This window comes from Labrus bergylta, chromosome 3, assembly GCF_963930695.1.
Source record: "Labrus bergylta chromosome 3, fLabBer1.1, whole genome shotgun sequence".
In the NCBI taxonomy this organism is placed as follows: Eukaryota; Metazoa; Chordata; class Actinopteri; order Labriformes; family Labridae; genus Labrus; species Labrus bergylta.
In genome coordinates, this window is record NC_089197.1 from 22,501 (window position 1) to 48,075 (window position 25,575).

At 43.3% G+C, this 25,575-nt stretch overlaps 1 protein-coding gene across 5 annotated transcripts in view; it reads right to left on the minus strand.

Annotated features, from left to right (window-relative positions):
- Positions 1–24,764, minus strand: part of abcc12 (ATP-binding cassette, sub-family C (CFTR/MRP), member 12) — a 37,532-nt gene extending 12,768 nt beyond the window's left edge. The window contains exons 1-18 of one of the 5 annotated variants that reach the window (XM_020656890.3): positions 24,688–24,762; positions 24,543–24,580; positions 24,338–24,391; positions 23,378–23,437; positions 23,053–23,204; positions 22,784–22,930; positions 22,191–22,338; positions 21,718–21,954; positions 20,189–20,362; positions 15,053–15,200; positions 14,690–14,838; positions 14,281–14,388; positions 12,890–13,120; positions 12,727–12,798; positions 12,414–12,538; positions 10,584–10,656; positions 779–982; positions 1–98 (exon numbers count right to left, since the gene is read on the minus strand). The exon at positions 1–98 is cut by the window's left edge and continues 37 nt beyond it. In XM_020656890.3, coding sequence (XP_020512546.2) covers positions 1–98; positions 779–982; positions 10,584–10,656; positions 12,414–12,538; positions 12,727–12,798; positions 12,890–13,120; positions 14,281–14,388; positions 14,690–14,838; positions 15,053–15,200; positions 20,189–20,362; positions 21,718–21,954; positions 22,191–22,338; positions 22,784–22,930; positions 23,053–23,204; positions 23,378–23,431 — 2,120 coding nt within the window. In that variant the 5' untranslated portion in view covers positions 23,432–23,437; positions 24,338–24,391; positions 24,543–24,580; positions 24,688–24,762. Of the gene's footprint in view, positions 99–778; positions 983–10,583; positions 10,657–12,413; positions 12,539–12,726; positions 12,799–12,889; positions 13,121–14,280; positions 14,389–14,689; positions 14,839–15,052; positions 15,201–20,188; positions 20,363–21,717; positions 21,955–22,190; positions 22,339–22,783; positions 22,931–23,052; positions 23,205–23,377; positions 23,438–24,337; positions 24,392–24,542; positions 24,586–24,687 lie in introns of all 5 variants that reach the window. The other 4 variants (XM_065952391.1, XM_065952394.1, XM_065952392.1 and 1 more) reach the window with 4 other exon arrangements.
- Positions 24,765–25,575: the final 811 nt, after the last annotated feature.

Genomic DNA, 25,575 nt, shown 5'->3' on the forward strand with positions numbered 1-25,575 from the left:
GCATAGCGTCCGTCGACTTTCACCAGGGCCTGATGGTCTCCGGCCTCCAGCACCTCGCCATCCTCCAGAACCAAAATGTCATCACAAAACTCCAGATACTGAAAAACAGAAGTCAGGACAGCTGTGTCAATAAAAGCATTTCAAAGCAGCCCAGAGCTGTGAGGTTGACCACAGCTGGTCACCATCACCATGAACCTGAACTCACAAAGACCTGCCGGGAGGTTCACTCTGTTTTCAATTAGCTCATGATGAATGGGAACGGCTTCTCAGAGTCTAGGTTCAACGGCGTCCTTCGTTGAGACCAGATTGGAAGACAGCAGGATATTTGTTGAGTTATTGTTGCATTTAGAAAAGTTTCAGAGACAGTCTGACTCTCGTTCAGTAGTCCTCATGATGGAGCTCATGAAGGGAAGCAGAAGTTTACTGACCATAGAAGAAGAAGAGGACGGTGAGATAAAAGAAGAAGAATGAGAGGGGAAGCATTCATTCTGCACGTTATGATCTTCAGGTGAGCAGATATCCTCATGTCTCTTATATGATAATGCTACACTTGAGGTATCTTGACATTATCGTTACCCTGGGTTACATTTACATGTACCAAACATTAACAGCTGTCACTTAAAGGATGTGCGGATCAGCTGACCATCCGGCTCACAGTTACTTACCTTCTATTAACTATGTGAAGTTTATTATTAAACTGATTCAGATTGAAGAACCGGTTGATTGACAGCAGAGTTTCCAGTTTGATTGATGGTTTCAGAGCAAATGACTTCCCCACCTGGAGTTGGTGCGTAGCCAGGATGATGGACTTCCCACGGAGCGCCTTCTTAATGCACTCTTCAAATATATGTTTCCCAACATGAGCGTCCACAGCAGACAGCGGGTCGTCCAGCAGGAAGATGTCCTTGTTGGAGTAAACAGCTCTGGCCAGACTGATCCTCTGCTTCTGCCCCCCCGACAGATTCAGCCCCCTCTCTCCAATCTGACGACAAAAAGGCAGAAAGCAGTCAGAACCCCCCCCACCTGATGAAGAAACTGAGAGTGAAGACAGAAACGTACTCACAGATTCAAATAACCTATAAATGGTCATTTGACCTTTGACCTCTGAAGGGTTTAAACGATCTCCGAATGTTCACTGAAGGATAAAGTGTGTTTACTTTGAACCCTTACAGCAGCAGTTAGATCATTAAAGTGTAATGAAACCAGTTGTAAACATGAAAACAGCGGCACAGGCGTGCGTCTGCGGGTTCGAGACCTCTGCAGATTCAAAGATGTCTGGTATTTAACCTGATGACTTGTTTGAATGTTATTCTATTCTAATGAAAGGGATGCAACACAGACGTGTGTGAGTGTTAAATTTTGTAGTTATTCTGGATACATTTGGTAGGAAGGTTTAACTTTACTTCATGGTTTGAATGGCCATTTAGTTTCATGTTGAGAAGAGAGCAAAGTGAATCATTGATGGTCTAATCACTGATGAAACAACGAGCACACAGAAGTTAGAGGAATACAAACACTGTCACAATGAACTCAGTCCTTTGAAGGGTAACAGGCTGATGTTCACATTGAGAGGGTCAAAGGTCAATCAGGATAGTCTATCTTTGTGGTAGGCAGTTTTAAGACACCCCCACACGGCCGTTTTGGACGCCCCTCTGTTTGCCAGATATGAGAGCAGTTATCAGGTCAACAGGTGTTGCAGCGATGGAAACGGTCAAGAGAAGTGGTTCAGATAGAAGTGATTGTACCCGACCTAAAAAGCCTCTGCATGTTTCTAATAAGCTCCACGAGCAGAAACGTGCTCAAACTAGGATCAATATTGGAGATGCTTTTGAAAAATGGAGAGAGGTTAGAACACAGAAAGGTTTACAGACCCATGCAGAGCTGGAGAAACACTGAAGCTTCAGAGTCCACCACATGGTGACCTGAGTGAGCATCCACTCTAGAGGGGGGGGGGGGGGGGGGGGGGGGGGGGGGGGGGGGGGGGGGGCAGACTGCAGTACCCATTTTGAACACTAGGTGTCAGAGTTACATATTGCTCACTTAATGACCTAGCAGGTTCAGTACTGTGGTCCTTATACTGCTTTTTATCTTGCCAGACTCTTGTGTGAGTCGTTACCCAAAGAGACCACATAAGGGTGTCAGGATGCCAGCACTCATTTCTGTCAACTGCTGATTTGTTTGTTGTCTCTGACAAAGTCTATCTGTTGATTGTTTGTATATGTATGCATGGTCTTGGTGGATTGTGGAACCGGATTGCCCTCTGGGATAAATCATGTTTTCTAAGTCAAAGTCCAAGCAGGTGAGCCTGAGGTCAGAAGGTCTAAGAGGACATCTAACACTGAATGGGGCCACAAATTGGACTGATGAAGGCCCACCTGGCAGAGCACAGCAAAGGTGATCTTCCACAGATGTTTGGTTCCTCAGAGTTCAGGATTCTGGGTGCACATTACCGGGTTCTGTTTACAACTATATCAGATCTCCCCTGAGTTCCATCATTTCAGCAAATGACAGAGGGTCTTTGGAGTACTGTTGGACTTGATAAAACCGTTTGTCTCAGCATGCTGTGCCCCAATCTGGCTAATCTTTCTTCAAGAGCTCTGAAAGATGGGGGTTCCCACTGAATTAATGATCCCAGATGGGTCAACCCATGTCCTTCAGCTTGTTCAAGAAGATCTTTACCAGGCTGAAGATCAGTCTGTAGGGGGATGGGTCCGGAACCAGAGGGTTCAAGTCCTGGTACAGACCAAAGTAATAATAATAATAATAATAATAATAATAATAATAATATATTTAATTTGTAATGCACTTTACATTTGTGCAAAAAAATCTCAAAGTGCTAAAGAAAAAAAAAAAAGAAAACAAATAAAAACAAATTTCATCAACTAAGCAACTAACAAAACTAAAAGCACAAGCAGAAGGCTTTGTTAAAAAGGGCCCTTTTAAAAGCGTCTGCAGACTGTGGCGCCCTCAGCTGGTCGGGGAGAGCGTTGCACAGACTGGGAGCAGTGGAGCAGAAGGCTCGGTCTCCCATGGTGGGGAGTTTAGTCCTGGGGGGGATGGAGGAGGTTGGTATTCCCAGAGCGGAGGCTTTGTGTGGAGGATTGTGGGGTCAGGAGTTCTTTGAGGTGGGGGGGCACTGGTAGGTAAGAAGGTGACTTTGTATTAAATCCTGAATGAAATAGGGAGCCAGTGTAGAGCCTGAAGGATGGGTGTGATGTGTTCATATTTACACACTCTCATCAGGATCCTAGCAGCGCTGTTCTGGACGTGTTGGACCTTCTGGAGACTCTTGCTAGGGATCCCGATGAGGAGTGTGTTGCAGTAGTCCAGCCTGGAGGAGACAAAGGCATGGACGAGTTTCTCAGCATCTGACAGGGAGAGTTAGGACGGAGTTTGGAGATGTTTCTGAGATGGTAGAATGAGTTTTTGCACAGATGTTTAATGTGGGCTTCAAAGTTCAGTTGAGGGTCCATTTTGATCCCGAGATTTGTGTCGTTTGGAGAGAGGTGGAGAATCAGCGTCAGCTGCCATCAGTACATCATTTGTGACCCTGACCAGAGCTGTTTCTGTACTGTGGGCAGAGCGGAAACCAGACTGAAATTTCTCAAATAGTTCGTTGTGTTGTAGATGGTCATGAAGTTGAGCTGCAACTGCTTTTCCCAGCACTTTGGAAATGAACAGAAGGTTGGAGATGGGCCTGTAGTTGGCAAAGACATCTGGATCTAGGGTGGGTTTTTTGAGAAGTGGTGATATGACAGCAGTTTTCAAGGCAGATGGAACATGGCCGGTCTGTAAGGAGTGATTTATGACTTTGGTGATGAGGGGACTTATAGCAGAGATGTTTGATTTGACCAGGGCAGTGGGAAAGGGATCCAGGGTGCAAGTGGAAGGTTTCATTTTTTTGATGATCTCCTCAGTCTCTCGCTGCGTAATTACAGAGAGGCAGCAGAGAGGCTGGGTGGTCCCCGGCTGTGGGTCGGCACTCGGGACAGGTGGAGTGGCAGAACGGAAGAGGAGAGAGCGGATGGTGTCAACTTTTGTTCTGAAAAAGTTGATGAAATCATTGCACCGCTCCTCTGTGGTGTCTGAGAGGAAGGGGGTTGGTGGATTTAGGAGATGGTTTATGGTGGAGAAAAGTTGCTTTGAGTTGCCGGGGCTTTTATTTATAATGTTTGAATAGAACTGTGACCGGGCATTTCTGAGGGACTTTGAGTAGGCTTTTTGGTGTACCTGATATGCTAGCCTGTGCACAGTGAGTTCTGAGACCTTGAGATGCCGTTCAAGGACACGACCAGTCGCCTCCATATTCCGCAGCTCAGAGGTGTACCAGGGGGCTGAGCGTGGGAACATGACTGTTCTGGTCTTGAGAGGGGTGTGGAGATCCAGGAGACTGTTTAGGGATTTGTTGTAAAATTCCACTGCTTCACTGGTTGATGAGAAGTTAGCAGAGGAGAGATGTTGAAGGTCTAGTGTTAGGGTGTCCGGGTTGATGTTTTTTAGATTTCTGAAGTGAATCTGGCGCTTGGGTTTGGTGAGAGCAGACTGGAAAGCCAGCTCCATGGAAATAGCCTTGTGGTCAGACACATCCAAATCGTATGCTAATACATTTGTAATGGGTGCAGAGTGAGTGATCACCAGATCAAGCATGTGCCCCCTGGTGTGAGTGGGGACATCAACATGTTGAGTTAGGTTGAGACAGTCCAGTAGTTCTAAGAACTCAGCTGCAGGGTGGCTGGAGGGGGTGTCGATGTGGACACTCCAAGTATTATAATGTTGGCAGAGGTTGTGCAGAGTGAAGAGAGAAGGTCGTGCATATCTGAGATAAAGGTTGAGTTTGGTTTGGGTGGCCGGTAAATGAGAAGAATTGTCATGGTGAAAGGGGGTTTACATTTAAATGCAAGGCATTCAAATGTGGACAGTTGAGGCAGGGGCAGGGGGGACAGTTCAAATGAATTTTGGAAAAAGACAGCTACACTGCCACCCCGACGCACAGAGCTGCGAGCTTTCTCGAGGTAGCTGTAACCAGGAGGACAGACTTCATTCAGGGCAGAGAAGACGCCTGGCTGGTGCCAAGTTTCAGTTAGGCACATTAAGTCAATGCCCTTGACCGAAATGTGATTTTGAATAAAGGATGATTTATTTGAGATGGATTGTGCATTAAAAAGCTTTACTTTGACTGCTGTGGAAGGGGAGAATCGTTGTAGAGGCCGAAGAAGACTGGAGTCCACTCCACGTTTTCTGTGCTGCTTGAAGTTTGGTGATTTTGCGGAGTTTCCAGTGCTACTTGAGCCAGGGACGGCAGCGTACTGATGACGTCGCAGACGTGCGACGGTGCACTCGGCTGAGGACCAGATGGATGGAATGGAGTGTCCGGGCTTGAAGTAAATAAACTTTTGACGGGAGCTTCTGTGGATGTAACAGGGCCGACGCAGAAGTCCAAGTTGTTTAATGGCTGTGATGCATGTTGGAGTGGTCCAATTGTTGAGTGTCAACAGTTGCGGGATGGAATATGTCAACATCATGCGATTCATGCAGGTCGCTGGTGGTGTTAGCCTGGAGTCAATGCATAGCCACTGGCCGCTCATTGACTGGAGGGCAGGTAGCCTTCGGCTAGCTGGCAGTGGAGGTAGCGGTCCGAGGTAGCGAGCCTAACTGCTCCGGGGGAACCATCTGCGAGGCTGTTCAGGAGAAACCTCACAGAAGTAGCTCTAAACAGAGACTGGAAGGTCCGGGCTGTCTACCGACAGCAGAAGATTTACTCGCAGTTTGCCGGTGTTGAAAAAGATGACAGTGGGTCGGAAAGCCACCGTCAGGTCAGTACAAACCGTGCAAAAAAAGGCTCAGAGTTAAAAACGTGTATAAATGTTTAAACTTTATACAACATGAGCGGATTAAATTCCGTACTAAAACCAGGTAATACTTAGGTTTTGCTGGTAGAGAAGCGGCGAACAGCCAATGCCAGCATCCTCTCCTTCCAGTAAAGGATTTGGGCCTGATCCTTTTTGCACATGTATTTGTATCTGGCCCTTGGGTTCTTCTTCTTCTTCTACTTCTTAAGGACTGCACAGCGGAGAAGTCATGGAGATCATTTGTAGTCTATGTTATTGTGGCAGATGTGAGGTGACTTGGTTTTAATCCCCAGCAGCTTTCTTTTTTGTTTGTCTAATTGCAGGGTAATTAGTAGTCTCCTGATGACACCTCTAAGGTTGACATGTCTTGGTTTAGATATCCCTCATACTTCTGTTTAGGGTTTGTAATCCAGCCTGATTATGTGGCAGTCCTGTTTCTTGTCATCAAACTAAAAAAGGTTATTTCAGTCACTTATTTCGCCCCTTTAATAATACTAATTGGTGTCGTATTATATATCGTCGTAAGCCTGATTAGTCCCCTCTACAACGAGGTATAACTTGTAAGAATCGTGCATTTGTGGAATGGGCAACACAGCTTTACGTGTGAGTAGCACCCCAAAGAAATGTGCCTAAAATCCCCTGCAATATTCTTCTGTTGGTATTCACTCAAGAGTCAAGTGCTGCCAGGTGTGTGACAGTTATGATTGGCACCTGATGGGGGATCAGCTTGGGTGTGGTTGACCTTCAACAACTCCTGTTTGAGGCCAAGCTGTTGTGGCTGTGTATGGATCTTCCACACGCTACTCAGGTCCCTGACAGTGTTAAATGAATAAAGTGTAAAAATGTCCAAAAAGGGGCACTGGTGGCACAGTGGTTAGTGCATGTGCCCCATGTATGGAGGCTATAGTCCTCCAAGCAGGCGGCCCAGGTTTAAATCCCACATGTCATTCCCCTCTCTCTCTCTCTCTCTCTCTCTCTCTCTCTCTCCCTGATTTCTGACTCTCTCCATTAAAGGCACAAAAAGCCAAAAAATAAATCTTGCAATCATCCAATCCACCAAACAACTCAAAACAGGAGTGAATACCAACAGAAGAATATTGCAGGGGATTTTTGGCACATTTTTTGGGGGGGCGCTACCCACACGTAAAGCTGTGTTGCTCATTCCACAAATGCACGATCCTTACAAGTTATACCTCCTTGTAAAGGTGACTACTCAGGCTTTCCAACGATATATAATGCAACACATATTAATATTATTAAAGGGGCGAAAATGACTGAAATAACATTTCCAAACTTTTTTTGAGGAGTTTATCAAAGAGTGCTGATCGGGAAGTTGCTCTTTGTCCTAAGTCTCTGGTCGGCTGTCGTAGAAATATCACTACTCAGACTCGCTTTTTGACAACAAAAAACACAGTGATGTACAGAGATCTGAAGTCCATCCTGGTCTGGGGGACCTCTTGGAGTTTGCAAATATTCCCACATCTGCAGAATGCACTCCAAAACTTTGTTCATTACTATCACATGATAGATAGATAGATAGATATACTTTGTTGTCTGTCCAAACAGAGACAGAAATTCTCCTTCGACAAGGCTCGAACAATAAACACAACTTACATTAAAAACAGAAAGTGCAGTACATTAAAATAGGACTTAAAAACAACAGTTTCTAAAAAGGGGGTCTATTTGATTTTGTTCAGAATGGCTATTGCAGAGGGAATGAAGGATTTTTTGTAGATGTTTTTCCGGGCCAGAGGGACTTTGTAGCGTCTGCCTGATGGCAGTAACTGGAAGGAGTGTTGGAGGGGGTGAGAGGGGTCCTCTGTAATCAGGGGGAGGGGGTGAGAGGGGTCCTCTGTGATCAGGGGGAGGGGGTGAGAGGGGTCCTCTGTGATCAGGGGGAGGGGGTGAGAGGGGTCCTCTGTGATCAGGGGGAGGGGGTGAGAGGGGTCCTCTGTGATCAGGGTGGCTCTCCTGATCGCAGAGCGATTATACGGTTCAGAGAGGGTAGTTTGTGGTGAATCATTTTGCTGGCCTGATTGAATGATGCAGGAGAGTTTGGTTTTGTGTTTGGTGGTGAGGGAGTTGTACCGGATGAGATGTTAAAAGTGAGGATGGATAAGTGATTAGTAAACCAGAGTTAGAATATGTTTGCTGATCAGTTTCCTCATCAGGTGGAGTCTCTGTTGTGATTTTTTGTAGACAGAGTCTGCATGCTTTGAAAAGGAGAGACAGGTGTCAATCTCTGTTCCCAGGTATTTAAAATAAAGAACCTGCTCTACAAGCTGGCCCTGGATTGTGAGTGGTTGGAAGGGAGGTGATGGTGATTTTCCCCTGCCCCCACAGCACAACTCCTTAGTCTTTGTGATGTTGAGCTCCAGTGAGTCTGGACCAGGTTGTTGACTGCCTGCTGGTATCGAGTTAGGGCAGTCATCTGCATATTTCAAAAGTGTCATTCCTTCACTGTTGCAGGAGATGTTGTTTGTGTAAACAGAGAAAAGAATGGGAGATAAAACATAACCCTGGGGAAGACCTGTGTTTAAAACCAATTTCATTAAAACCCTTTAGAAACACCTGTTGTGGTCTTTCATGTAAAAAACTATTTTTCATAAAACCAGTGTGGGTGGACATGAAGGTCCCAGAGGCGGCGCAACAGAGTGCCTGTACAGTATTTAAAGCAGAGGAGAAATCCATGAATAAAATCCTAGTGTGGGGATGTGCAGAGTCAAAGTGTCTCAAAGTGTGAGACTTGCATCCTCTACACACGTTTTGCTTTATAGGCAAATTGTAGGGGATCAAGTTTGTTAGACAACATTTTAGACAGATGGTCACACACTACTCTCTCCATACATTTACACAACACAGAGGGCAGGGCCACCGGTCTGTAGTCCTTAAGGTCCTTAGCATGTTTCTTTTTTTGGGATTGGGATTATAGATTCCTTCCACTGGTTGGGGACACACCCAGAATCCAAAAGGTGCTGAAACAGTCTGCTGAGAACCCCACCTAGCTGGGTGGAGCATTCCTTGAGCATCCTACCTCTAAGCCTGTCAGGGCCAGAGGCCTTGTGTGGGTTGACTCTGTGCAGGATGGAGGTCACCAGTTGTTCATTAATAGTGAGGGCTTGGTGGGGGGAACTAGAGGTTGGGCAGATCCAGTTGGTTGGTGTGTTGCTGCTGCTGTTAAAATGGGTGAATGAGATGTTGAGTTCTTCTGCAAAAGAGCTAGAGTCTGTAGGTTTAGGGTCTCTTCCCATCATGGTGTTTAAACCCTGCCACGCCTCCCTTGCATTTCCAGAGGTTAATTTCTGCTCCACTTTGTTTTTGTAGTTGATCTTAGCCAGCCTAGCCATCCTTATCCTCTAGTTCCTTTACCCTAAGATTGTCTCTTTGTAAAAAAACCATTTTCTTCTGGACCAGGCAGATTTTCATGTCCCTTGTAACCCATTTTTTGTTCTTTGATGAATGGTTATTTGTTTGGTTGTAGTGACAGTGTCCTCACAGAAGCTAATGTAAGAGGTAAGTACATCTGTCAACATGTTAGGATCACTGCCGCAGTCATTAAAAAACAAATCCCAGTCAGTCCGTTCAAAACAACCTTTTAGTGATTCAATTGCTTCTTTATTCCAGACTCTGATATTTTTTGTGATGGGTTTTCCTGTTTTCAGTTGCGATTTGTATCTTGGCAGTAACAAGATGACGTTGTGGTCAGAGCGGCCAAGAGGTGGGCGTGGTTTTGAGATGTATGCATCAGGCATGTTGCCATAGCACAAGTCCAGTATGTTTTGCATTCTGGTGGGAGTTGTGACGTATTGCTCCATAATGGGCGGTGGTGATGTCACACCTGTTAAAGTCCCCCAGTACAAACACTGGCTGCTCTGCAGTCTGATTGACAGCTCTGTTATAACAATCAGAAATCAGGCCCTGGTACATACACTAAAATGACAGTAATCTGGGAGAACTCTCTGGGTAAATAATATGGTCTGAAGGTGTTTACAGCACTCAGTTTCCCTTACTGTGAAGTGTGACAGCCATGCAGAGCCCGCCCCCAATCGACTTCCGCATTTTATTATTACGTTTTATTATGTTAAAGCCATCTAGATGAAAGTCCGCATCCCCAGTCAGCCATGTCTCTGTGAAACAGAAAAGGCTGGTTTGCCGATAATCCAGATCGAACGTGACAAGAGTGGAGAGTTCCTCAGCCTTATTCCGTAGCGATCGCACGTTGGATAGGGTTATGGCAGGTAAAGGTAGCCGGCTGCCTCTCCTCCTTAGCCTGTTACGTATCCCTCCTTTTGATCCTCTTTTCCTTCGTATTTGCTTCCGCTTGTTTTCCCGAAGTAACACAAGAGGTGTGTCTTTAGTGAGAAGGGATACCTGCGCTAGATCTGGCTGAAAGCGCCTCAGCTCCAACAGGTAGCCCCGTGAGTGGGCCAGCCTACCTTGGTTGGTAAAAGGCTGCACCGGTCGAGAGCAGATTCCGTTTACGTGCCATAAACTAGTGATCAGTAGCAAAAGGCAGGCTCGATACAACACAGTTGCCGTAAACATTCTGACAAAATCAGGAAAAGACGAGAGGACATACAAGAAAAACGCCGAAAAACACCCTACTTAGAGCCGTGTCAGGAGTCGCTCTTGCAGAGTGCACCCCCCAGTAGCCATACTGATCCCCGACCCCTGTCAGGCCCCCTGGAGCTACACTCATAAGAAATCCTTAAATAACACAAAGAGAGCGCCTACCTCAGTTTGATCGCCATGAGGCAGGATTTTCAGGTCGTCCCGGAGGCCGCAGACATCCACAGTTCTGTCATATCTGTGAAATAAAACATCAAATGACCTGAAAATCAACGTACAGAGCCATTTCAACTCTGATGGAAGAGCTGCATTATGAATTCAGTTCATGATAAATGAAACTAATATGTTTTGTATTAATCATGTTTTTACTAAATACACAGTTCTGTCTCTCAAACTGGCACTTTGGGGCGTCTTAGAGGTCTAAGGATGGATGGGAACATGGGGGCCAACATATCCCATAATATGCAGCCATACAGGGATCAGTACATGAAGGGTCCTGATGGTGCTCCACCACCCCATAAATCATGCCGCATTAAGTTTATAAAAACATTTAAAGTTGTGTTTTATGGGATATGTAGATGTATTTCACTAATGATATGAGCTGCTGTTGATACTGAACATTCAAATGAATGAATAAGAAACATATTTCTATATATTTTTATAGTATAACGTCATTATAAAGAAGGACTTCTCTCCAAACTAAAACTGACTTCCAGCGTCCCTGCAGCCACTCTAAGCTTGCTGGGTCCACAATCTTTGATTTGTTGTAAACTTCAAACTACCTCCTGAGACCTTCTGTCTGGGTTAGGAGTTATCATCTGTGGAGAGGGACATGCTGTCCTGAAGCGTAAATCAGTCACCAGGAGTGCATGTGAAAAAGGTAATATAAAGTGCCTGGCTGTTTATGTGCTGTATAAGGAGAGCAAAGTTGCTAACCACGAACATAAATACCACTTTGATGGTGTGACTCATCTAAAACTGAGCAGCAGTTTTTAACCAGCAGAGTTTTCCAAAGACGATCTTCTCAGATAAGAGGATTGACCTTTGCTTCTACGACGACTACATAAGAGGAACTTTCTCCCACTGAAAGATTTGTCATGTGAGACACGCGCTCAGTAAAGATATTTTCATAGTTTTATAGTCAGTGCAGTGAAGAAGAACAGCCGTAACACATTAACATCACCAATGATCTCCTCACAGTTTCTACAAGGTTTTCCCTCCATAAAGTTCACAACTGTCTGAAGCTTCTTCTACTGAAACCCTTTACACACATGCACTCCTTCACATTTCCAGAACTCTTCAGGACAGCCTGCCTCTGAAATCTTCCTGAGCTGCTCTTTCACTCATCAACAGCTGGAGCTCTATCCTAACGGACAAGTGGGAGGGGTTAGGGTGATGGTTTAGGCTGCACAGGGGTGCAGTGGTTAGAGCTGGTGCCTCATAGTAAGAATGTTCCTGTAATAAAAGTTTCTATGTTCTCCCTGTTTATGTGTGGAGTTTCCCCACAGTTCAAAGACATGCTCATTAGGTAAACTTGAGACTCTTATTTGTGAATGTGAGCATAAAAGTGTGTCTGTCTCTATATGTCAGCCCTGTGATTGCCTGGTGTCATCGACTCTAAATAATTGTAGAGGAAGCCTGAGTGACATCACCCATTGGTTTATGAAGGGCTGTTTTGGAAGCCTATCTATGGTGGTCGCCATATTGGACAAGATGATTCTGTCAATCCTTTGTTCAGCCTAACAACAGACAAAGATGTCGAGCTGAGGCGGGCCTTAAGCCTCCTGACAAACCACTACCTCACAGCATCCTGCAGTCGAGTCATTCCCGCCTCTAATTATGCATAACTTGTGTCCTTTATAAAATCAAAACTGTTGAGTAATAAAAAACCTTGTACAGTGTGTGCCGAGAAAGATATGTACTAATCGGACCTATTTTGTACCAGGCTGTAAACAAGTCTGATGTGCTGTTTAGGTGGTCATGTGACTTCCTTACTTGGCCTGGTCGAAAGGTTCCCCCATCAGGATGTTTTCTCGAACAGTTCCATGAAATATCCAGGCCTGCTGGGAAACGTAGGCAAATGTCCCATCAGTTGACAGGGAGCCTTGAAGAAGGTGCATCTGTGATAGAAAAAGAAGAGTAAGAAAAGCTGGATGTTACACAGAATTCATTCAATCATGTTAGAGGTAACAGATAGATAGATAGATAGATAGATAGATAGATACTGTATTGATCCCGAGGGAAATTCAAAGAGATATAACATAAAAAAAAGTTATGTTAAATCAGGAGCATAATCTGTGAGGCTTACCTGTTCCAAAATGCTGGAAATCAGTGATGTCTTTCCACTCCCCACATTCCCACAGACTCCAAGCAGGTTCCCCTTCCAGAGAAAACACAGTGACAGGATTAGTACCCTTACCTAGCCCCCCCTAAAATCCAAGCCATGAAACCTTCTCAGTGGTAAAACACACCTTGGGCAGTGTGAAGGAGATGTTTCTCAGTGTTGGCAATGTTTCCGTCTTTTCATGCTGGGATGTCTCTTCCACTTTGTGTCCATTCATCCCATTGGCTGAGCTGGGAGAGGAGTCAGTCTGACTGTCCAGTTTAGTCCAGGAGAGTGAAGCATTTTTCATCACTATGGCCGAGTCACTGTTTTTCATGTGGCTCATGTAGGGCTCTGGATTCTGGATCAGTAATAGTTTCTGCAGGAGCCAAACATTTGCACATATAAGCTTTAAAACAGGATTAAAACTGTATTCATGTCAAATTAGATTCACAACATAGATACACGTAAAGAGTCTGCGGTTATTTCAAACTTAATACAGAAAGAGTAACCTTTGCCTTTTACGACCCCTGGGCCCTGAGAGATCAAGCCAATATGATGCTGACATGAAAGTTCCTCAATCGAACACATAGGACTGACTCCAAAAACCAGCCAATCCCTGTGAAGCCCGATACACATCCAACTTTACGGCACAGTTACATATTTACATCCTGGTCGAATAAAACAGAAAACGTTGAGGACTGCAAACTGTGCTGGGGTGAGATTTAGATATCACTAAGACGTTCAAAGTTGAAATCATTCGTAATTAGGGACTTGTGTGAGAGAGCGTGTTGCTCGCTGTCTGCATGGAGGCAACCAAGTGGCAACCTCTGAAAGTCAATTTGGAGCAAAAAACTGCAGTTCCTCAAGTGTCCAATGGAGTCTGTTCAACAAACGGAGGAATATCAGGTAGATCGGACATTACGCAAGGAACAGAAAGGAACATGATGACAGCCGGTACAAGTTATTTGTACACAATGATCATCTGTCTTGATTTTATGAAGGTTAAAGTTTAACATACATTTGAATAATGAGATGCGTGCCTGACCTGACCTACAGGTGGGCGTCTTGTAGCTGTTTGTCAGGAGGCTTAAGTCCCATCTCAGATTCATCTGTTTGTCTGTTTCTTTGCAGATAGAGAGTTAGGTTGAGTAAAACACCTCTTCACAAACCATTGGAAGATATCACTAACCCTACGTTTGATTGATACACTTCAGTTTGTGTTGCTCGAGCATCTTGGGGATTATTTTATGAATAAAAGACATTTAGGTGATAAATGTGAGAACATAGAACTGTTCCTTCCTGGTTAGTTTATTCACATGACACTCACTCTCACTCAGACTAATTAAATATCCACAAGCACTAAATGAGTTTATCTTCAACAAATATGGTCCCAGCTGGCGCCAGAACACCGACATGCCAAAGGCCGAAATGATCGAAAGAAAGGTGTTGGGTAAACTGAAACAGGAAGTGAAGATATCAAAGCTGTGTCAGAGTAGTAACAAACAATAACTGATAATAAGACAACAGAAAGGTTACCTTCAGTCGTGTTAATGATACCGCAGCCTCAGCCAGGTTCTTTACTGACATCGGCATCAGAGCGAGGCAGAACCTCATGGAGTTAAAGATGGCGATGGTGGTAAAAGCCTGAAAATCAGAAGGAATGATTGTCAGACAGCCTGTGACGGATATTCATTGAACAGGAACATCAGCAGTTAGGTTTTAAACAGAGTCCTTGTTCCTGTGTGCTGTCAGCTCCATCAAACACGTGTTCTTTAGTGTAAAGACTTCAGAGATAGTCATGTTAAAAAGTTTCATATCTCAGGAACACACATGCTGCTCTTCAGCACGGCTGTCTTTTCTGTCCAACAATCTAGACACTTCTAAACACGTATGAGCAATTCATCACAAAGTAGTCCTGTTTCGTATGTGCAGCTTCGATACTCACATCAGAGGTGTTCAGACTGAAGCCCACCAAAGTGTGCACGATAAAGGTGAGAACAGTGGCAACGGTGGGGATGATGCCTGTGATGCTGGTGTTCAGATTCTGGATGTGACAGACCCTCTTCAGTTGTTTCTTTTCTTTTTTCCTCAGATCTGTCAGAGACATGGTCACATTTAGGAGAAAGCTGTCTTTTGAACATTTACAGTAGTAACTGTGGATCATCTGTCAGCTCAGTTTCACATATTAAAGTGCATTAACTCTGTCACAGTATTACATTATGCATGATGTTCTTTTTTGAGGGCATGGTAAAGAATATTGAAATAAAGTGTCTGACTGAGATCAACAGCAGGAAGTCGACATCTGTACCTGCCACCTTCTTCTCAAAGGATTCTTCCCAGGCGTACATCTTGATCAGTTTGATGCTGTTGAGAATCTCGTTCATTGTGCGAACACGGCTGTCGGTTAATAAAATGGCTTTCCATCTGAAGCCGGTGATGAGCTTGGCTAAGAAAAACTGAAGGCAGAGAAAGAGATGTGAAGAGTAATCAGTGACAACGAAGAACAATCGTGAACAGATCAAATTTTAATTTTTTTATTTAACATTTTATTTAACCAAGAAAGAAACTCATTGAGATTAAAACTCTCTTTTTCAAGAGCGTCCTGGCCGAGACAGGCAGCAAAACATTAACAGAGTTTCACACAAACAATGAGCAGCCAAGCATTCAAATACAAAATACATTAGACATTAAAAGACTCAAATAACAAATCCGAACAGCAAATGTTTGTCAAAAATCATCCACAAATAGATCAGGAAGAACATCTACAGATGTATCCACCTCCAAGTCATTTAACTTCCTATTAAAAGCATCCAACGAGAAAAGTTTATTAAGTTTCAGCTCTTTTTGTTATTTGTTTCACGTAAAGGGAGCAGCAAACTTAAAGGCCTTTTCCCCAGTTCAGTTCTGACATTTGGAACAGACAGTAAGAAAAGGTCCTGAGATTGAAAATTATAAGTCCATGTACTCTTCTGACTGATGAAGGACAGAAGGTACAAAGGAAGCAGACCTAAAATAGGCCAATGTTTAAGTCTACGTAGGGTCAAAGAAGTCCATCCAACACGTTATCCCTAACCCTAACCCAAACAGTGATGAGTGAAGATACGCAGTGTCCAGAGCATGTAAGCTTTGTGAGGAGGCTTGCATGTATAAAACATCCCTAACCCTAACCCTAATTCAGCACCGACATAAAAGTGGGAGCAACCAGCCTCCTCTTAGACTAAAAAGAAAGGCAGGATTTGATTCTAAAGTAGAATCCCAGTTTCAGCTTTAACCTTTTTACCAGCTGCTGAATGTGAGGATTAAAAGAAAGATATCTGTAGTTCGAAACAGACTCGATTTGCATACCTTGAGAGGTTGAAATCGAAAGACGGTTTGATGGTTTTGTTTTTGCCTTAGAGACCATCATGACTTTGGTTTTGTCTGCGTTTAAAACAAGTTTTAAGTCATACAAATTTTGTTGAACAGTGTTAAAAGCAAGTTGTAACTGTGAGAGAGCTTGGTCTGGAGTGGGTGCTGAGCAGTACATCACAGTATCATCCGCATAAAAGTGAATATAGACATTGAGAACATTTGAATCAATGTTATTTATATAAAGAATAAATAGCAGCGGTACTAGGACTGACCCCTGAGGCACACCTTTTGTTAGAGTGAGTGAGTTAGAGGTGTAGCCCTCTGCCTGCACACACTGAGTTCTGTTTGTGAGGTAGTTTGTGAACCAGTTTACTGTGTGATCAGACAGTCCTGCTTTAATCAGTCTGTGTTTGAGTACTGTATGGTCCGCAGTATCAAATGTCTTGGACAGGTCTATAAAAAGGGCTGCCCAATGTTGCTTGTGATCTATACTTTCCATAAAATCATTAAAACCTTTAGAGTTGCTGACGTTGTACTGTGTCTTTTTCTGAAACCAGATTGAAAGTCAGATAAAATGTTATTAGTGTTTAAAAAGTCCTTAAGCTGATCACTGACAAGGGTTTCCTGAACCTTGGCCAGGACAGACAGTTTTGAGATGGGCCTGTAGTTATTTAAAATAGTGGGGTCACCCTCTTTAATGAGAGGAAGCACAAAGGCAGATTTCCATATTTGCGGGATAACATTGGTGGCTAGGAAGAGCCTCTCTCTCTCTCTCTCTCTCTCTCTCTCTCTCTCTCTCTCTCTCTGTGCATATACAGTACATCATATTACTGCATGTATCTATCTGTAAATCACTTTCCTGGGAGCTCTTGAGCTCTCTTAGGCTCCTCGAGGTTGACGGCCCGCCAGAACAAACCCCCCCCCCCCCCCACCACCGGATTGTTGATGGATGGCTTGCCTCCCCCCACCCCCTTGCTCCCTATCCCTCTTCCTGCATCTTATCCCATCTCTCCCCCTATACCTTTCCAAGCCCGGCGCAGTCTAGGCCTGTGAAGGCTGTTTCGTCATGAGCCGGGGATCCGGCCGAAGATTTCTGCCTTTTAATAAGAAAGTTTTTTCTTATCACTGTAACTTTAGCTGCTTTGCTAAAGTGCTCATGATGGATAGGCCGGGTCTTTGTAATATAGCAATGAGTAAGGTCTTTTACCTGCTCTTTGTAACATAACAATGAGTAAGGTCTTTTTACCTGCTCTTTTGTAATGTTAAAAGACAAAGAGTAAGGTATTTTACCTGCTTTTTGTAAAGTGTCTCGAGATAATACTTGCTATGAGTTGACGCTATACAAATAAAAATTGATTGATTGATTGGTTGATTGATATTGCATCAGCGCCGTCTCGCCTTCATTATCCCAGACGGACCTCAGTGGACCAAACTTGTACACTAGTGTAATCACTGATGTAGAGTTAAACATTAGACTAACACAGAGACCACAGAGCCACCAGTTTTCATTAATATCTTTCAATATCTTGCATTTATCATCAAGTGTGGTGTTTAGTTTTAATAAAGATGACTGCGTCAAGACGCAGAGAGACACGGCGGTGGCTTCACACATTTCACCTCCTCGTTACTCAGCATGTCTTCATCAGCTGCACGTATTTATTCTGTAAATAATTCAAGTGTGGACATTAAGTCAGGTCATTTCTGACAGGATCATTAGGTCTATATATCCTCATAATGAGTCACAGAGCAGACAGAGTTTCCCACAAAAAAAAGGGGCCAACAATCAAACATTTTTGTTCATTGATCAAACCTTTGATTAATAATATAATAGAGTGAGACAGACTGCTGACTGACGTGAGCACAATATGAAGTCAGTGTGGGTCCCGTACACATGTAAACATTGTAGATATACTCGTGTGTAATGATGAACGCTGGTTGTTTTGGCACTGTAGGAAGACAGGGTGAATACAGCAGCGACGTGGTGTCACTCTCTGATTGGTCTTCAGTTTGTGATCCTCCTGCTGCAGTAAACTATCGATATGTTCATTTTATCCTTCACTTCATTCATAAGCTCCTCTGTTTCTGGGTCAGAAAGTTTTGTTTCTTCGTCTAAACTTCCGGGTTTCGCCGCGATCCAGTGCTGGAAACCTTAGCTCCGCCCCCCTCGTTTGTATGCATTTTCATTCACTAGCTGCTTTGCGTTGACCGTTTATGGTTGATTGTGGACATGTAGAGGGTGGAACATGGGATTAATCTATGTGCGCACATTTCCAGGTAGATCATGATTCATAAAGGGAACATTGCGTGCAGGTGTGTGTACGAACGGTTTTATAAATCTGAATCATTTTGTGCACACGCCATTTCCGGGTTTTTGGCGCACGTACATTTTTAGTATGGATTCTACACACTCTTTTATAAATGAGACCCCAGATCTTTCATTAAAATCTGCCGGAGTGTTAAAACCTGAAGGGATGTCCGGTATGGTGGCCGGTAGGGGTCAAACGATCAGCAACTGATGAAACGACATACATTTAGAAAAACGGGCAGCATATATAGAAATGCTGCACTTTCAAAAGCAAATGCAAACTACCACAACAAATGCACAAACAAATGCAAAGACTGAAACGCGCTGCAAAGACACAAACGCGCTGCAAAGACACAAACGTGCTGCAAAAGACACAAACGCGCTGCAAAAGACACAAACGCGCTGCAAGTACAGAAACAAAACTTAAGTCAAAACACACACAACCAGAAAACAACTGCAAACACAGAAACACTGCAAGTTAATCCTTAAACATTGTAAACAAGTGCTCCAGGCCTGTAGGGGCGCTGTGGAACTGTTCATTTCGGTTTATTTAAGTGAGAGAGTAAGAGAGACAGCTAGGATCAGAAAGTTATGTTTAGATAGGGGAAGTTGTATCGTTGAAAGACACAGGATAACTTCAATGTTACTGAAACGCGGAGATAAAGCGAGTCCGACTGGGATTTTGACATCGGGGACGAGAGCCGAATGTGGGACTGTGGCTGTTAGCCCCGGGATGTCTGGAGCTAGTGCTAGCTCTGGGGCTATGAGCTCCAGCTGCAACTCATCCCTCTGCACCCGCTTTACCAACCCGACACTTCGTGCTTTCGCCATTCCCGGTGTCCGGGTTGAACTCACTACTCATCTCTTTGCTACAGTTTAACATTCTCCCTGTCATCAAACACTGACACTTCACCCACGGAGAGCCCTCTGCCCCGGGCCTGAGAAGTACACAATCCTGGCAGACGGAAGTCCCGTAGCCTACTCAAGCTGGACAACGGTGCCGGTAGCCGGGCAGCCGACTTAGCAAAGCAACCGCTCAACAAGACCTCATTTCTAAAACTTGTGTGTTTTCCCCCCTACATGTTATAAAGTCATAATATAAAGTGGGGCATAGCCCCGATGAGATGCTGCTCCGGTGAGAGGAGTCTTGTGGCTCCGGTGGTGTTTAAGTAAATTCACCTCCCTGTCTCCCTCCCGCATCTGTGAGCGACCTGAGCGGGGATTCAATGAGAGCAGCCCCGGTACACCAGGAGAAGCCCGGCACCATGTAGCCGATGGTCCCCACCGTTTTTATACTATAATAAAACAACAAGCGTCCCGTTTGACTCCGGGGAGGACCGTACATGGTGCCGGGCTTCTCCTGGCGTACCGGGGCTGCTCTCATTGAATCCCCCCTCAGGTCGCTCACAGATGCAGGAGGGAGACGGAGAAGTGGATTTATTATCTAACCACCGGAGCAGCGTATCGCACTTTCTATTATAGGCAAAGACGACGAGACAAGCCCGGCACCATGTACGGTCCTCCCCCGAGTCAAATGGGACGTTTGTTTTTTTATTATAGTTTAAAAACGGTGGGGACCATAGGCTACATGGTGCTGGGCTTCTCCTGGCGTACCGGGTGATATGATATAAGTGATATGAGTCTCATGGCTGTCTTTGTATAACTTTTTACATTTGAATGTGTCATGTTGAAGCTTTGACGAGATGGTCCACACGTTTCACCAGCTATGAACATCTTTGCATTGCTGACCTGATATGTGCAGTTTGTGGCAGTGTGCATTGTACAGACCTGAACAGGGATGAAGATGATGTAGATGCAGACTCCAGTCAGGGCCGTGTAGCCCAGAATGAAGCAGGCGTAGATGACACACACGAAGAAGAGCACTGGAGAGGAGAGCACAAAGCTCCCAAACAACACCGCCTCAAACAACCGGTAGCCATCATTGGTCAGAACATTTATCATCTGGACAGGAGGCAGAGAGAGGTAGGGGAATATATGCCTTGGTAACACTTCATATTAAGGTGCTTGTAATAAGCATTAATAATAGTTAATAAGTCACTTATAAGACCTTATTAGATTCTTATTAAGTTAATAAAGCTCCTCTGCAGATACTGGATCTAAAGTGAGTGTTCTCACTTTAGATCCAGTACCTCAAGTGAGATTCATAAATACTTTATTATATACTTATTAACAGTTCAGTGGGAACAGGGTCCAACTTTCAGGTAAACACAGAAACTAAAAGGAAGTCTGTTAAAATCGGGTCCACTTAAACAGAAAAAAATGCTACTACAAATAAAAGTATTATCTTTAATACCTACATCATTCGGGTTAGGGTTACATCATACCTCACTGTGTTCCTGGACTACATCATTCCTCCCTGTGTTCACTGTGTTCCTGGACTACATCATTCCTCCCTGTGTTCACTGTGTTCCTGGACTACATCATACCTCCCTGTGTTCCTGGATCATACCTCATTCTGTTCCTGGACTACATCATTCCTCACTCTGTTCCTGGACTACATCATTCCTCACTCTGTTTCTGGACTACATCATACCTCACTGTGTTCCTGGACTACATCATACCTCCCTGTGTTCCTGGACTACATAATTCCCCACTCTGTTCCTGGACTACATCATACCTCACTGTGTTCCTGGACTACATCATACCTCCCTGTGTTCCTGGACTACATCATACCTCACTGTGTTCCTGGACTACATCATACCTCACTGTGTGTCATGTCCAGCTCAGGGTCTTAAGTTGTTTTTATTTCTATCTTGTTTTATTTTCTGTTTTGGGTCACTAACTTCTCCTCTCGTTTCAGATCCGTCACTTCCCGCCCTCATGTGTTTCCCACCTGTGTGATTGTCTGCTCTAACTGTGATGGTCCACATGTTTTAACCAGTTATGAAAATCTTTTCATCGCTTAGCTGAACTCATATGTGATCATTAGTGTGAGCAGTAGCAGTATGGCATCTCACATTAATGAGAGAAGTTCAGCCGATGTCTATGTTTGTTTGGTGCTTTTGAAACTCTTGGGATCTGAGATAAATACATAGACAGCTTGAGAAAATAAGTGGAAATGACCTGCATCACAGGAAAACTGAGTCACCAAAATGGATGGATGCATGTACGCTTAGGGCTACAGTACTTCATATAAAGGAACTTCCACTGTGTATTTTCTGAACTCCACTTTTTTAATGCCAGCTTATCAAACATTCGATATTCTTAGAAATTCAAACACGATGATTCAAACCCTAGCAGAGAAATGTTGGTACCCTGCTTTAAATGTTGACTCTTCTGAGTGTAAGCCTGATTACCTCTCCCATTGACACGCCGCTGTGCACCCGCAGAGAGATCACTTTCTGGTAAGCCATTGAAGAGAAGGCACCCTTTATTCGGACTGCTGTACGCAGGTTCATCGCCCATAGTAAGGATATAAGGAAGGCTTTCATGAACTCTGAGATGAACAAACCAATGGCCAGACCAACACCATGATACACTGTGGAATCCCCTGGGTTATCAGCATAGTTTAGGAGCTCATAGACCAGAACAGCCTAAGAGGAAGGAGAGGTTGATACATTAGAGTGTTAAACATTCAAACACTAAGTTGTCGTGTTACTGAGGTCTCTGTGTAATCATAACGGGGTCAGCTCTACATTTACACAGTGTCATCAATGAAGCATTGTTGTTCAGATACTCTGGTTTCATCAGTAGCAGTCCAATAACTTTACAATAAGGCAGATACCAGGGGAGGATTCAAAGAAGGTGAAAGTGGTATAACAACACTTACCGGGCCAATAAATGCTGCCAACATAGCAAGGATACCAATAAAGACGGAAAGAATCAGCCTGGTTCTCTGAAAGCGAAAAACCACTCGAACCAAAGAGGCCTTCTCCAGGCCCACTTCTGCCACTTCTTCCTTCCAGAGTCTGTGCAGCCTGAACAGGAAACACATTGAAATCAATTCTTCTAGCTTTGTTAATAAATGACTAGAGTCATAGTTGCTGTGTGCATGTGTGTGTCTATGAGAGCTCCTGTGTGGTTGGTTATTTTTATGTTTGATTTCATTGTACTTTGTTGAATTGCTATGTGATGTGTCTTATTCATGGTGGTACAAATGATTGTTTAATCCATGTATTCTTAAATTTGAAAGCACATTGATGTTACCTTTTAATGGAATGTGATCTTTAAATAAGATTATTTTTACTAGAATAACTATAACTAACTATAACTATAATAACTATCACACAATGTTTCACAACACATTCCCTATGATTCAATGGTTCCTGTTTTTCAGGGAAGACACTTCTTATAGGTAACGTCAGTAAAGATATCATGGTAAATTAATGTCTGTGACAGCCAACGTGCAGAAGATTGTCGGACCTTTCTCCACTGCTGTCGGCGGAATCAAAATGAGACAAGTTGAGGGAGTTCATGTCCAGCCTATTTCTGAAAATGGCCCACATCATGGGTGTCATCCAGACGAAGGTGGAAAAGGACAGGAAACCTGCATTGTCTATAGGGTGTGGACTAGACAAGGAAACATAACATGATATTAACTCTGCAGTGGTTTAGATGTGTCATAGCCACAGTCACAACATGCTCAAAGAAATGCATTGAATGTGAGTTAGTAAGTCCTCAAAGACACTGACTTTGGTGAGGACCAGCGGAAAGGTAGGAGGGTCTGAAGGCTTTGCTGGTATTTTCTGAACAGGGAAGGTTGAGCTGTTTGGTTGTTGTCCAAACCCGAAGGTTCTGGATTGGAGGCCAAAGTTTCAGTGTTCTTACGGAAATCATCTTCTGCCTGAAGAGTCATGAATATGGTATGTAAAAACAGATAAGAATCAGACAAGCAGGGCTTTTAGATGGACAAAAGGCAGATCAGACACCTTCAGAATAAAAGCACAGGATGTTGGAGAAACAATAGAAGAGGAAAAGATCGCCTCGTGGTGGAAACTGCTGTTTGTTTATACTTACAAAAGAGACTCCTTGAGTTCTGCTGCTCTTCTCTAAAGAATATTCTGTTTTCATTTTGTCCTGTACGGGGGCAGCAAAAATGAAAATGTTAATTTTTTAAATGAAAGTGATTTATTTTCTTGATGTTTGTATTGGAATTTTCATAAACTTGTTTTTTACAGCAATTAAACTGGTAAACTGGTTTTGCATTTCAGGAATCCCTACCAACTGGTAATGGACATCTTTTAAGAAAGGTTTGATTTCCTCTAAGCAGAAACTCTGATCAATTGTTCTAGTGTGTGTAGGTGTGATTGCTTTCTGTAGCGCTTGTTGTTTCAAAAGTTCTTTGATGTATTGGAGACTGTAGAAGGTTTCTCTTTGTATTTAAGGTCAGTATGAAGAAACTTTCTGGAGAGACAGATTAGAATTTTCTCCTCTCCGTGATCATGTTCATGAAAGGTTTCCTGGATCATATTATGTTGTGTTATGATTTCTTTAGAGAACTAGAAACTCTCCTATTTTTGGAATACATTTTTTCTCACATGTTTCATTTCCTGTGTTTTTCTCTTGACTCTGTGACTGATGACATACAGCGTTTAATAATAGGAACTTTCTTCTGATTGGTCATTTGTGGAGGTGGTGCAGTATGCCTTTAAGGCTCCCGAGAACTCTGATTGGCAGAGTGATGCGTGTGTGAATCCTATTAGTAAGTCCTGTTTCAACTTCTCTCCACTTTACATCTGAATCCCCTCCAAACTTTAGATATTCAGTCTATCTTTATATATTTAGTCTATCTTTATATATTCAGACATTCAGTCTAACTTTACATATACAGTTTAACTTTAGATATTCAGTCTAACTTTAGATATTCAGTCTATCTTTATATATTCAGTCTAACTTTATATATTCAGTCTACCTTTAGATATTCAGTCTAACTTTAAATATTCAGATATTCAGTCTAACTTTAGATATTCAGTCTACCTTTTCAGCTCTGTGTCAGTGTAACTTCTGCTTCACATCTGTGAATGTCTATAACTAGAAGCACAGAGTGAATGGGTTAACATCAGGTCACTGCTTTGATTCTCTGGTTCAATACAATTCAATTTAACAAAATGACATAATCAAGTTTATAAAATAAGTGACTAAATGTGCATTAGATATATAGATAGAAATAAAACTGACATACCGAAAAACCTTGTCAGTCATTAGTATAAATCCAAACACCTGAACTAACCACAGACAGGAAAGAAGAACAGATTGAAACTAGTTAGGACTGACTGAAGACAAAATTTGCCCCTAACCCCAGCAGAGGACTCAAAATGAAACAATACCTTAGTGTGGATGAACAAAGCAGCCTGTCAACACTGACCCCGGAGCTCACTCTGGAGAAACTTTCCCCCTGCTGTTACATAAGTTTGCTTTTATAGCGATCAAAGGTTGGCCTGCTCAGAGGTGATTGTCCCGGCCCATTCATTGGAAGACAAAACAAAGGGGTTAGAATCATTGACAAGCTGTTGGGCTGTGTTGTTTTAGGGTTAAGGTTAATCCTTTCACAGTTTGTTGTCTTTTTTCATGTGTTTGGGATTGTGATAGGCTGCTTCTGTTTTTCATCTCGATTGGACTTCCTGTTTCAATAAAAGTCAAACAAAAGAAGTGTTGGGGTTGTATCAAGTCAACTTTGGTTATATTCTTTAATAATTATATTTAATTATTAATAATATAAATAACAATATCATTAAACTATGTTTAATCAACTCTTGGGGCACCACCCTGTAATCAGGGAAATACAACCAAAATATCACTGAAATCAGTTTCAAATTAGTGATTCAATTACTAATATTATTAATGTGTGTGTGTGTGTGTGTATGTGGATGAGAGAGAGGGAGAGAGAGAGAGAGAGAGAGAGAGAGAGAGAGAAAACAAGATGGTGGAGAGAGACATTTTGTCACCATGTGGCTTCGTCAAAAAATGGTGGACAACAAAGGAAGCCATGTGGCTACCTTTTGAAATAGTTTGAGCACTCTGAGCTGAGTTCAGTAACTGTTACTTAAACACCAGAAAGCCAGTGGCCGGACTTTGATTCAACGGCGGAAACACTAGTCTTTCTGATTGTGAAAGCCGTTGACTGAAGGTAAACTAGCATAGCATTAAACACATAGACGAACACAGCAGTTCATTACAATAAAACAAATGCAGCAGCTTACAACAGATAATAAACA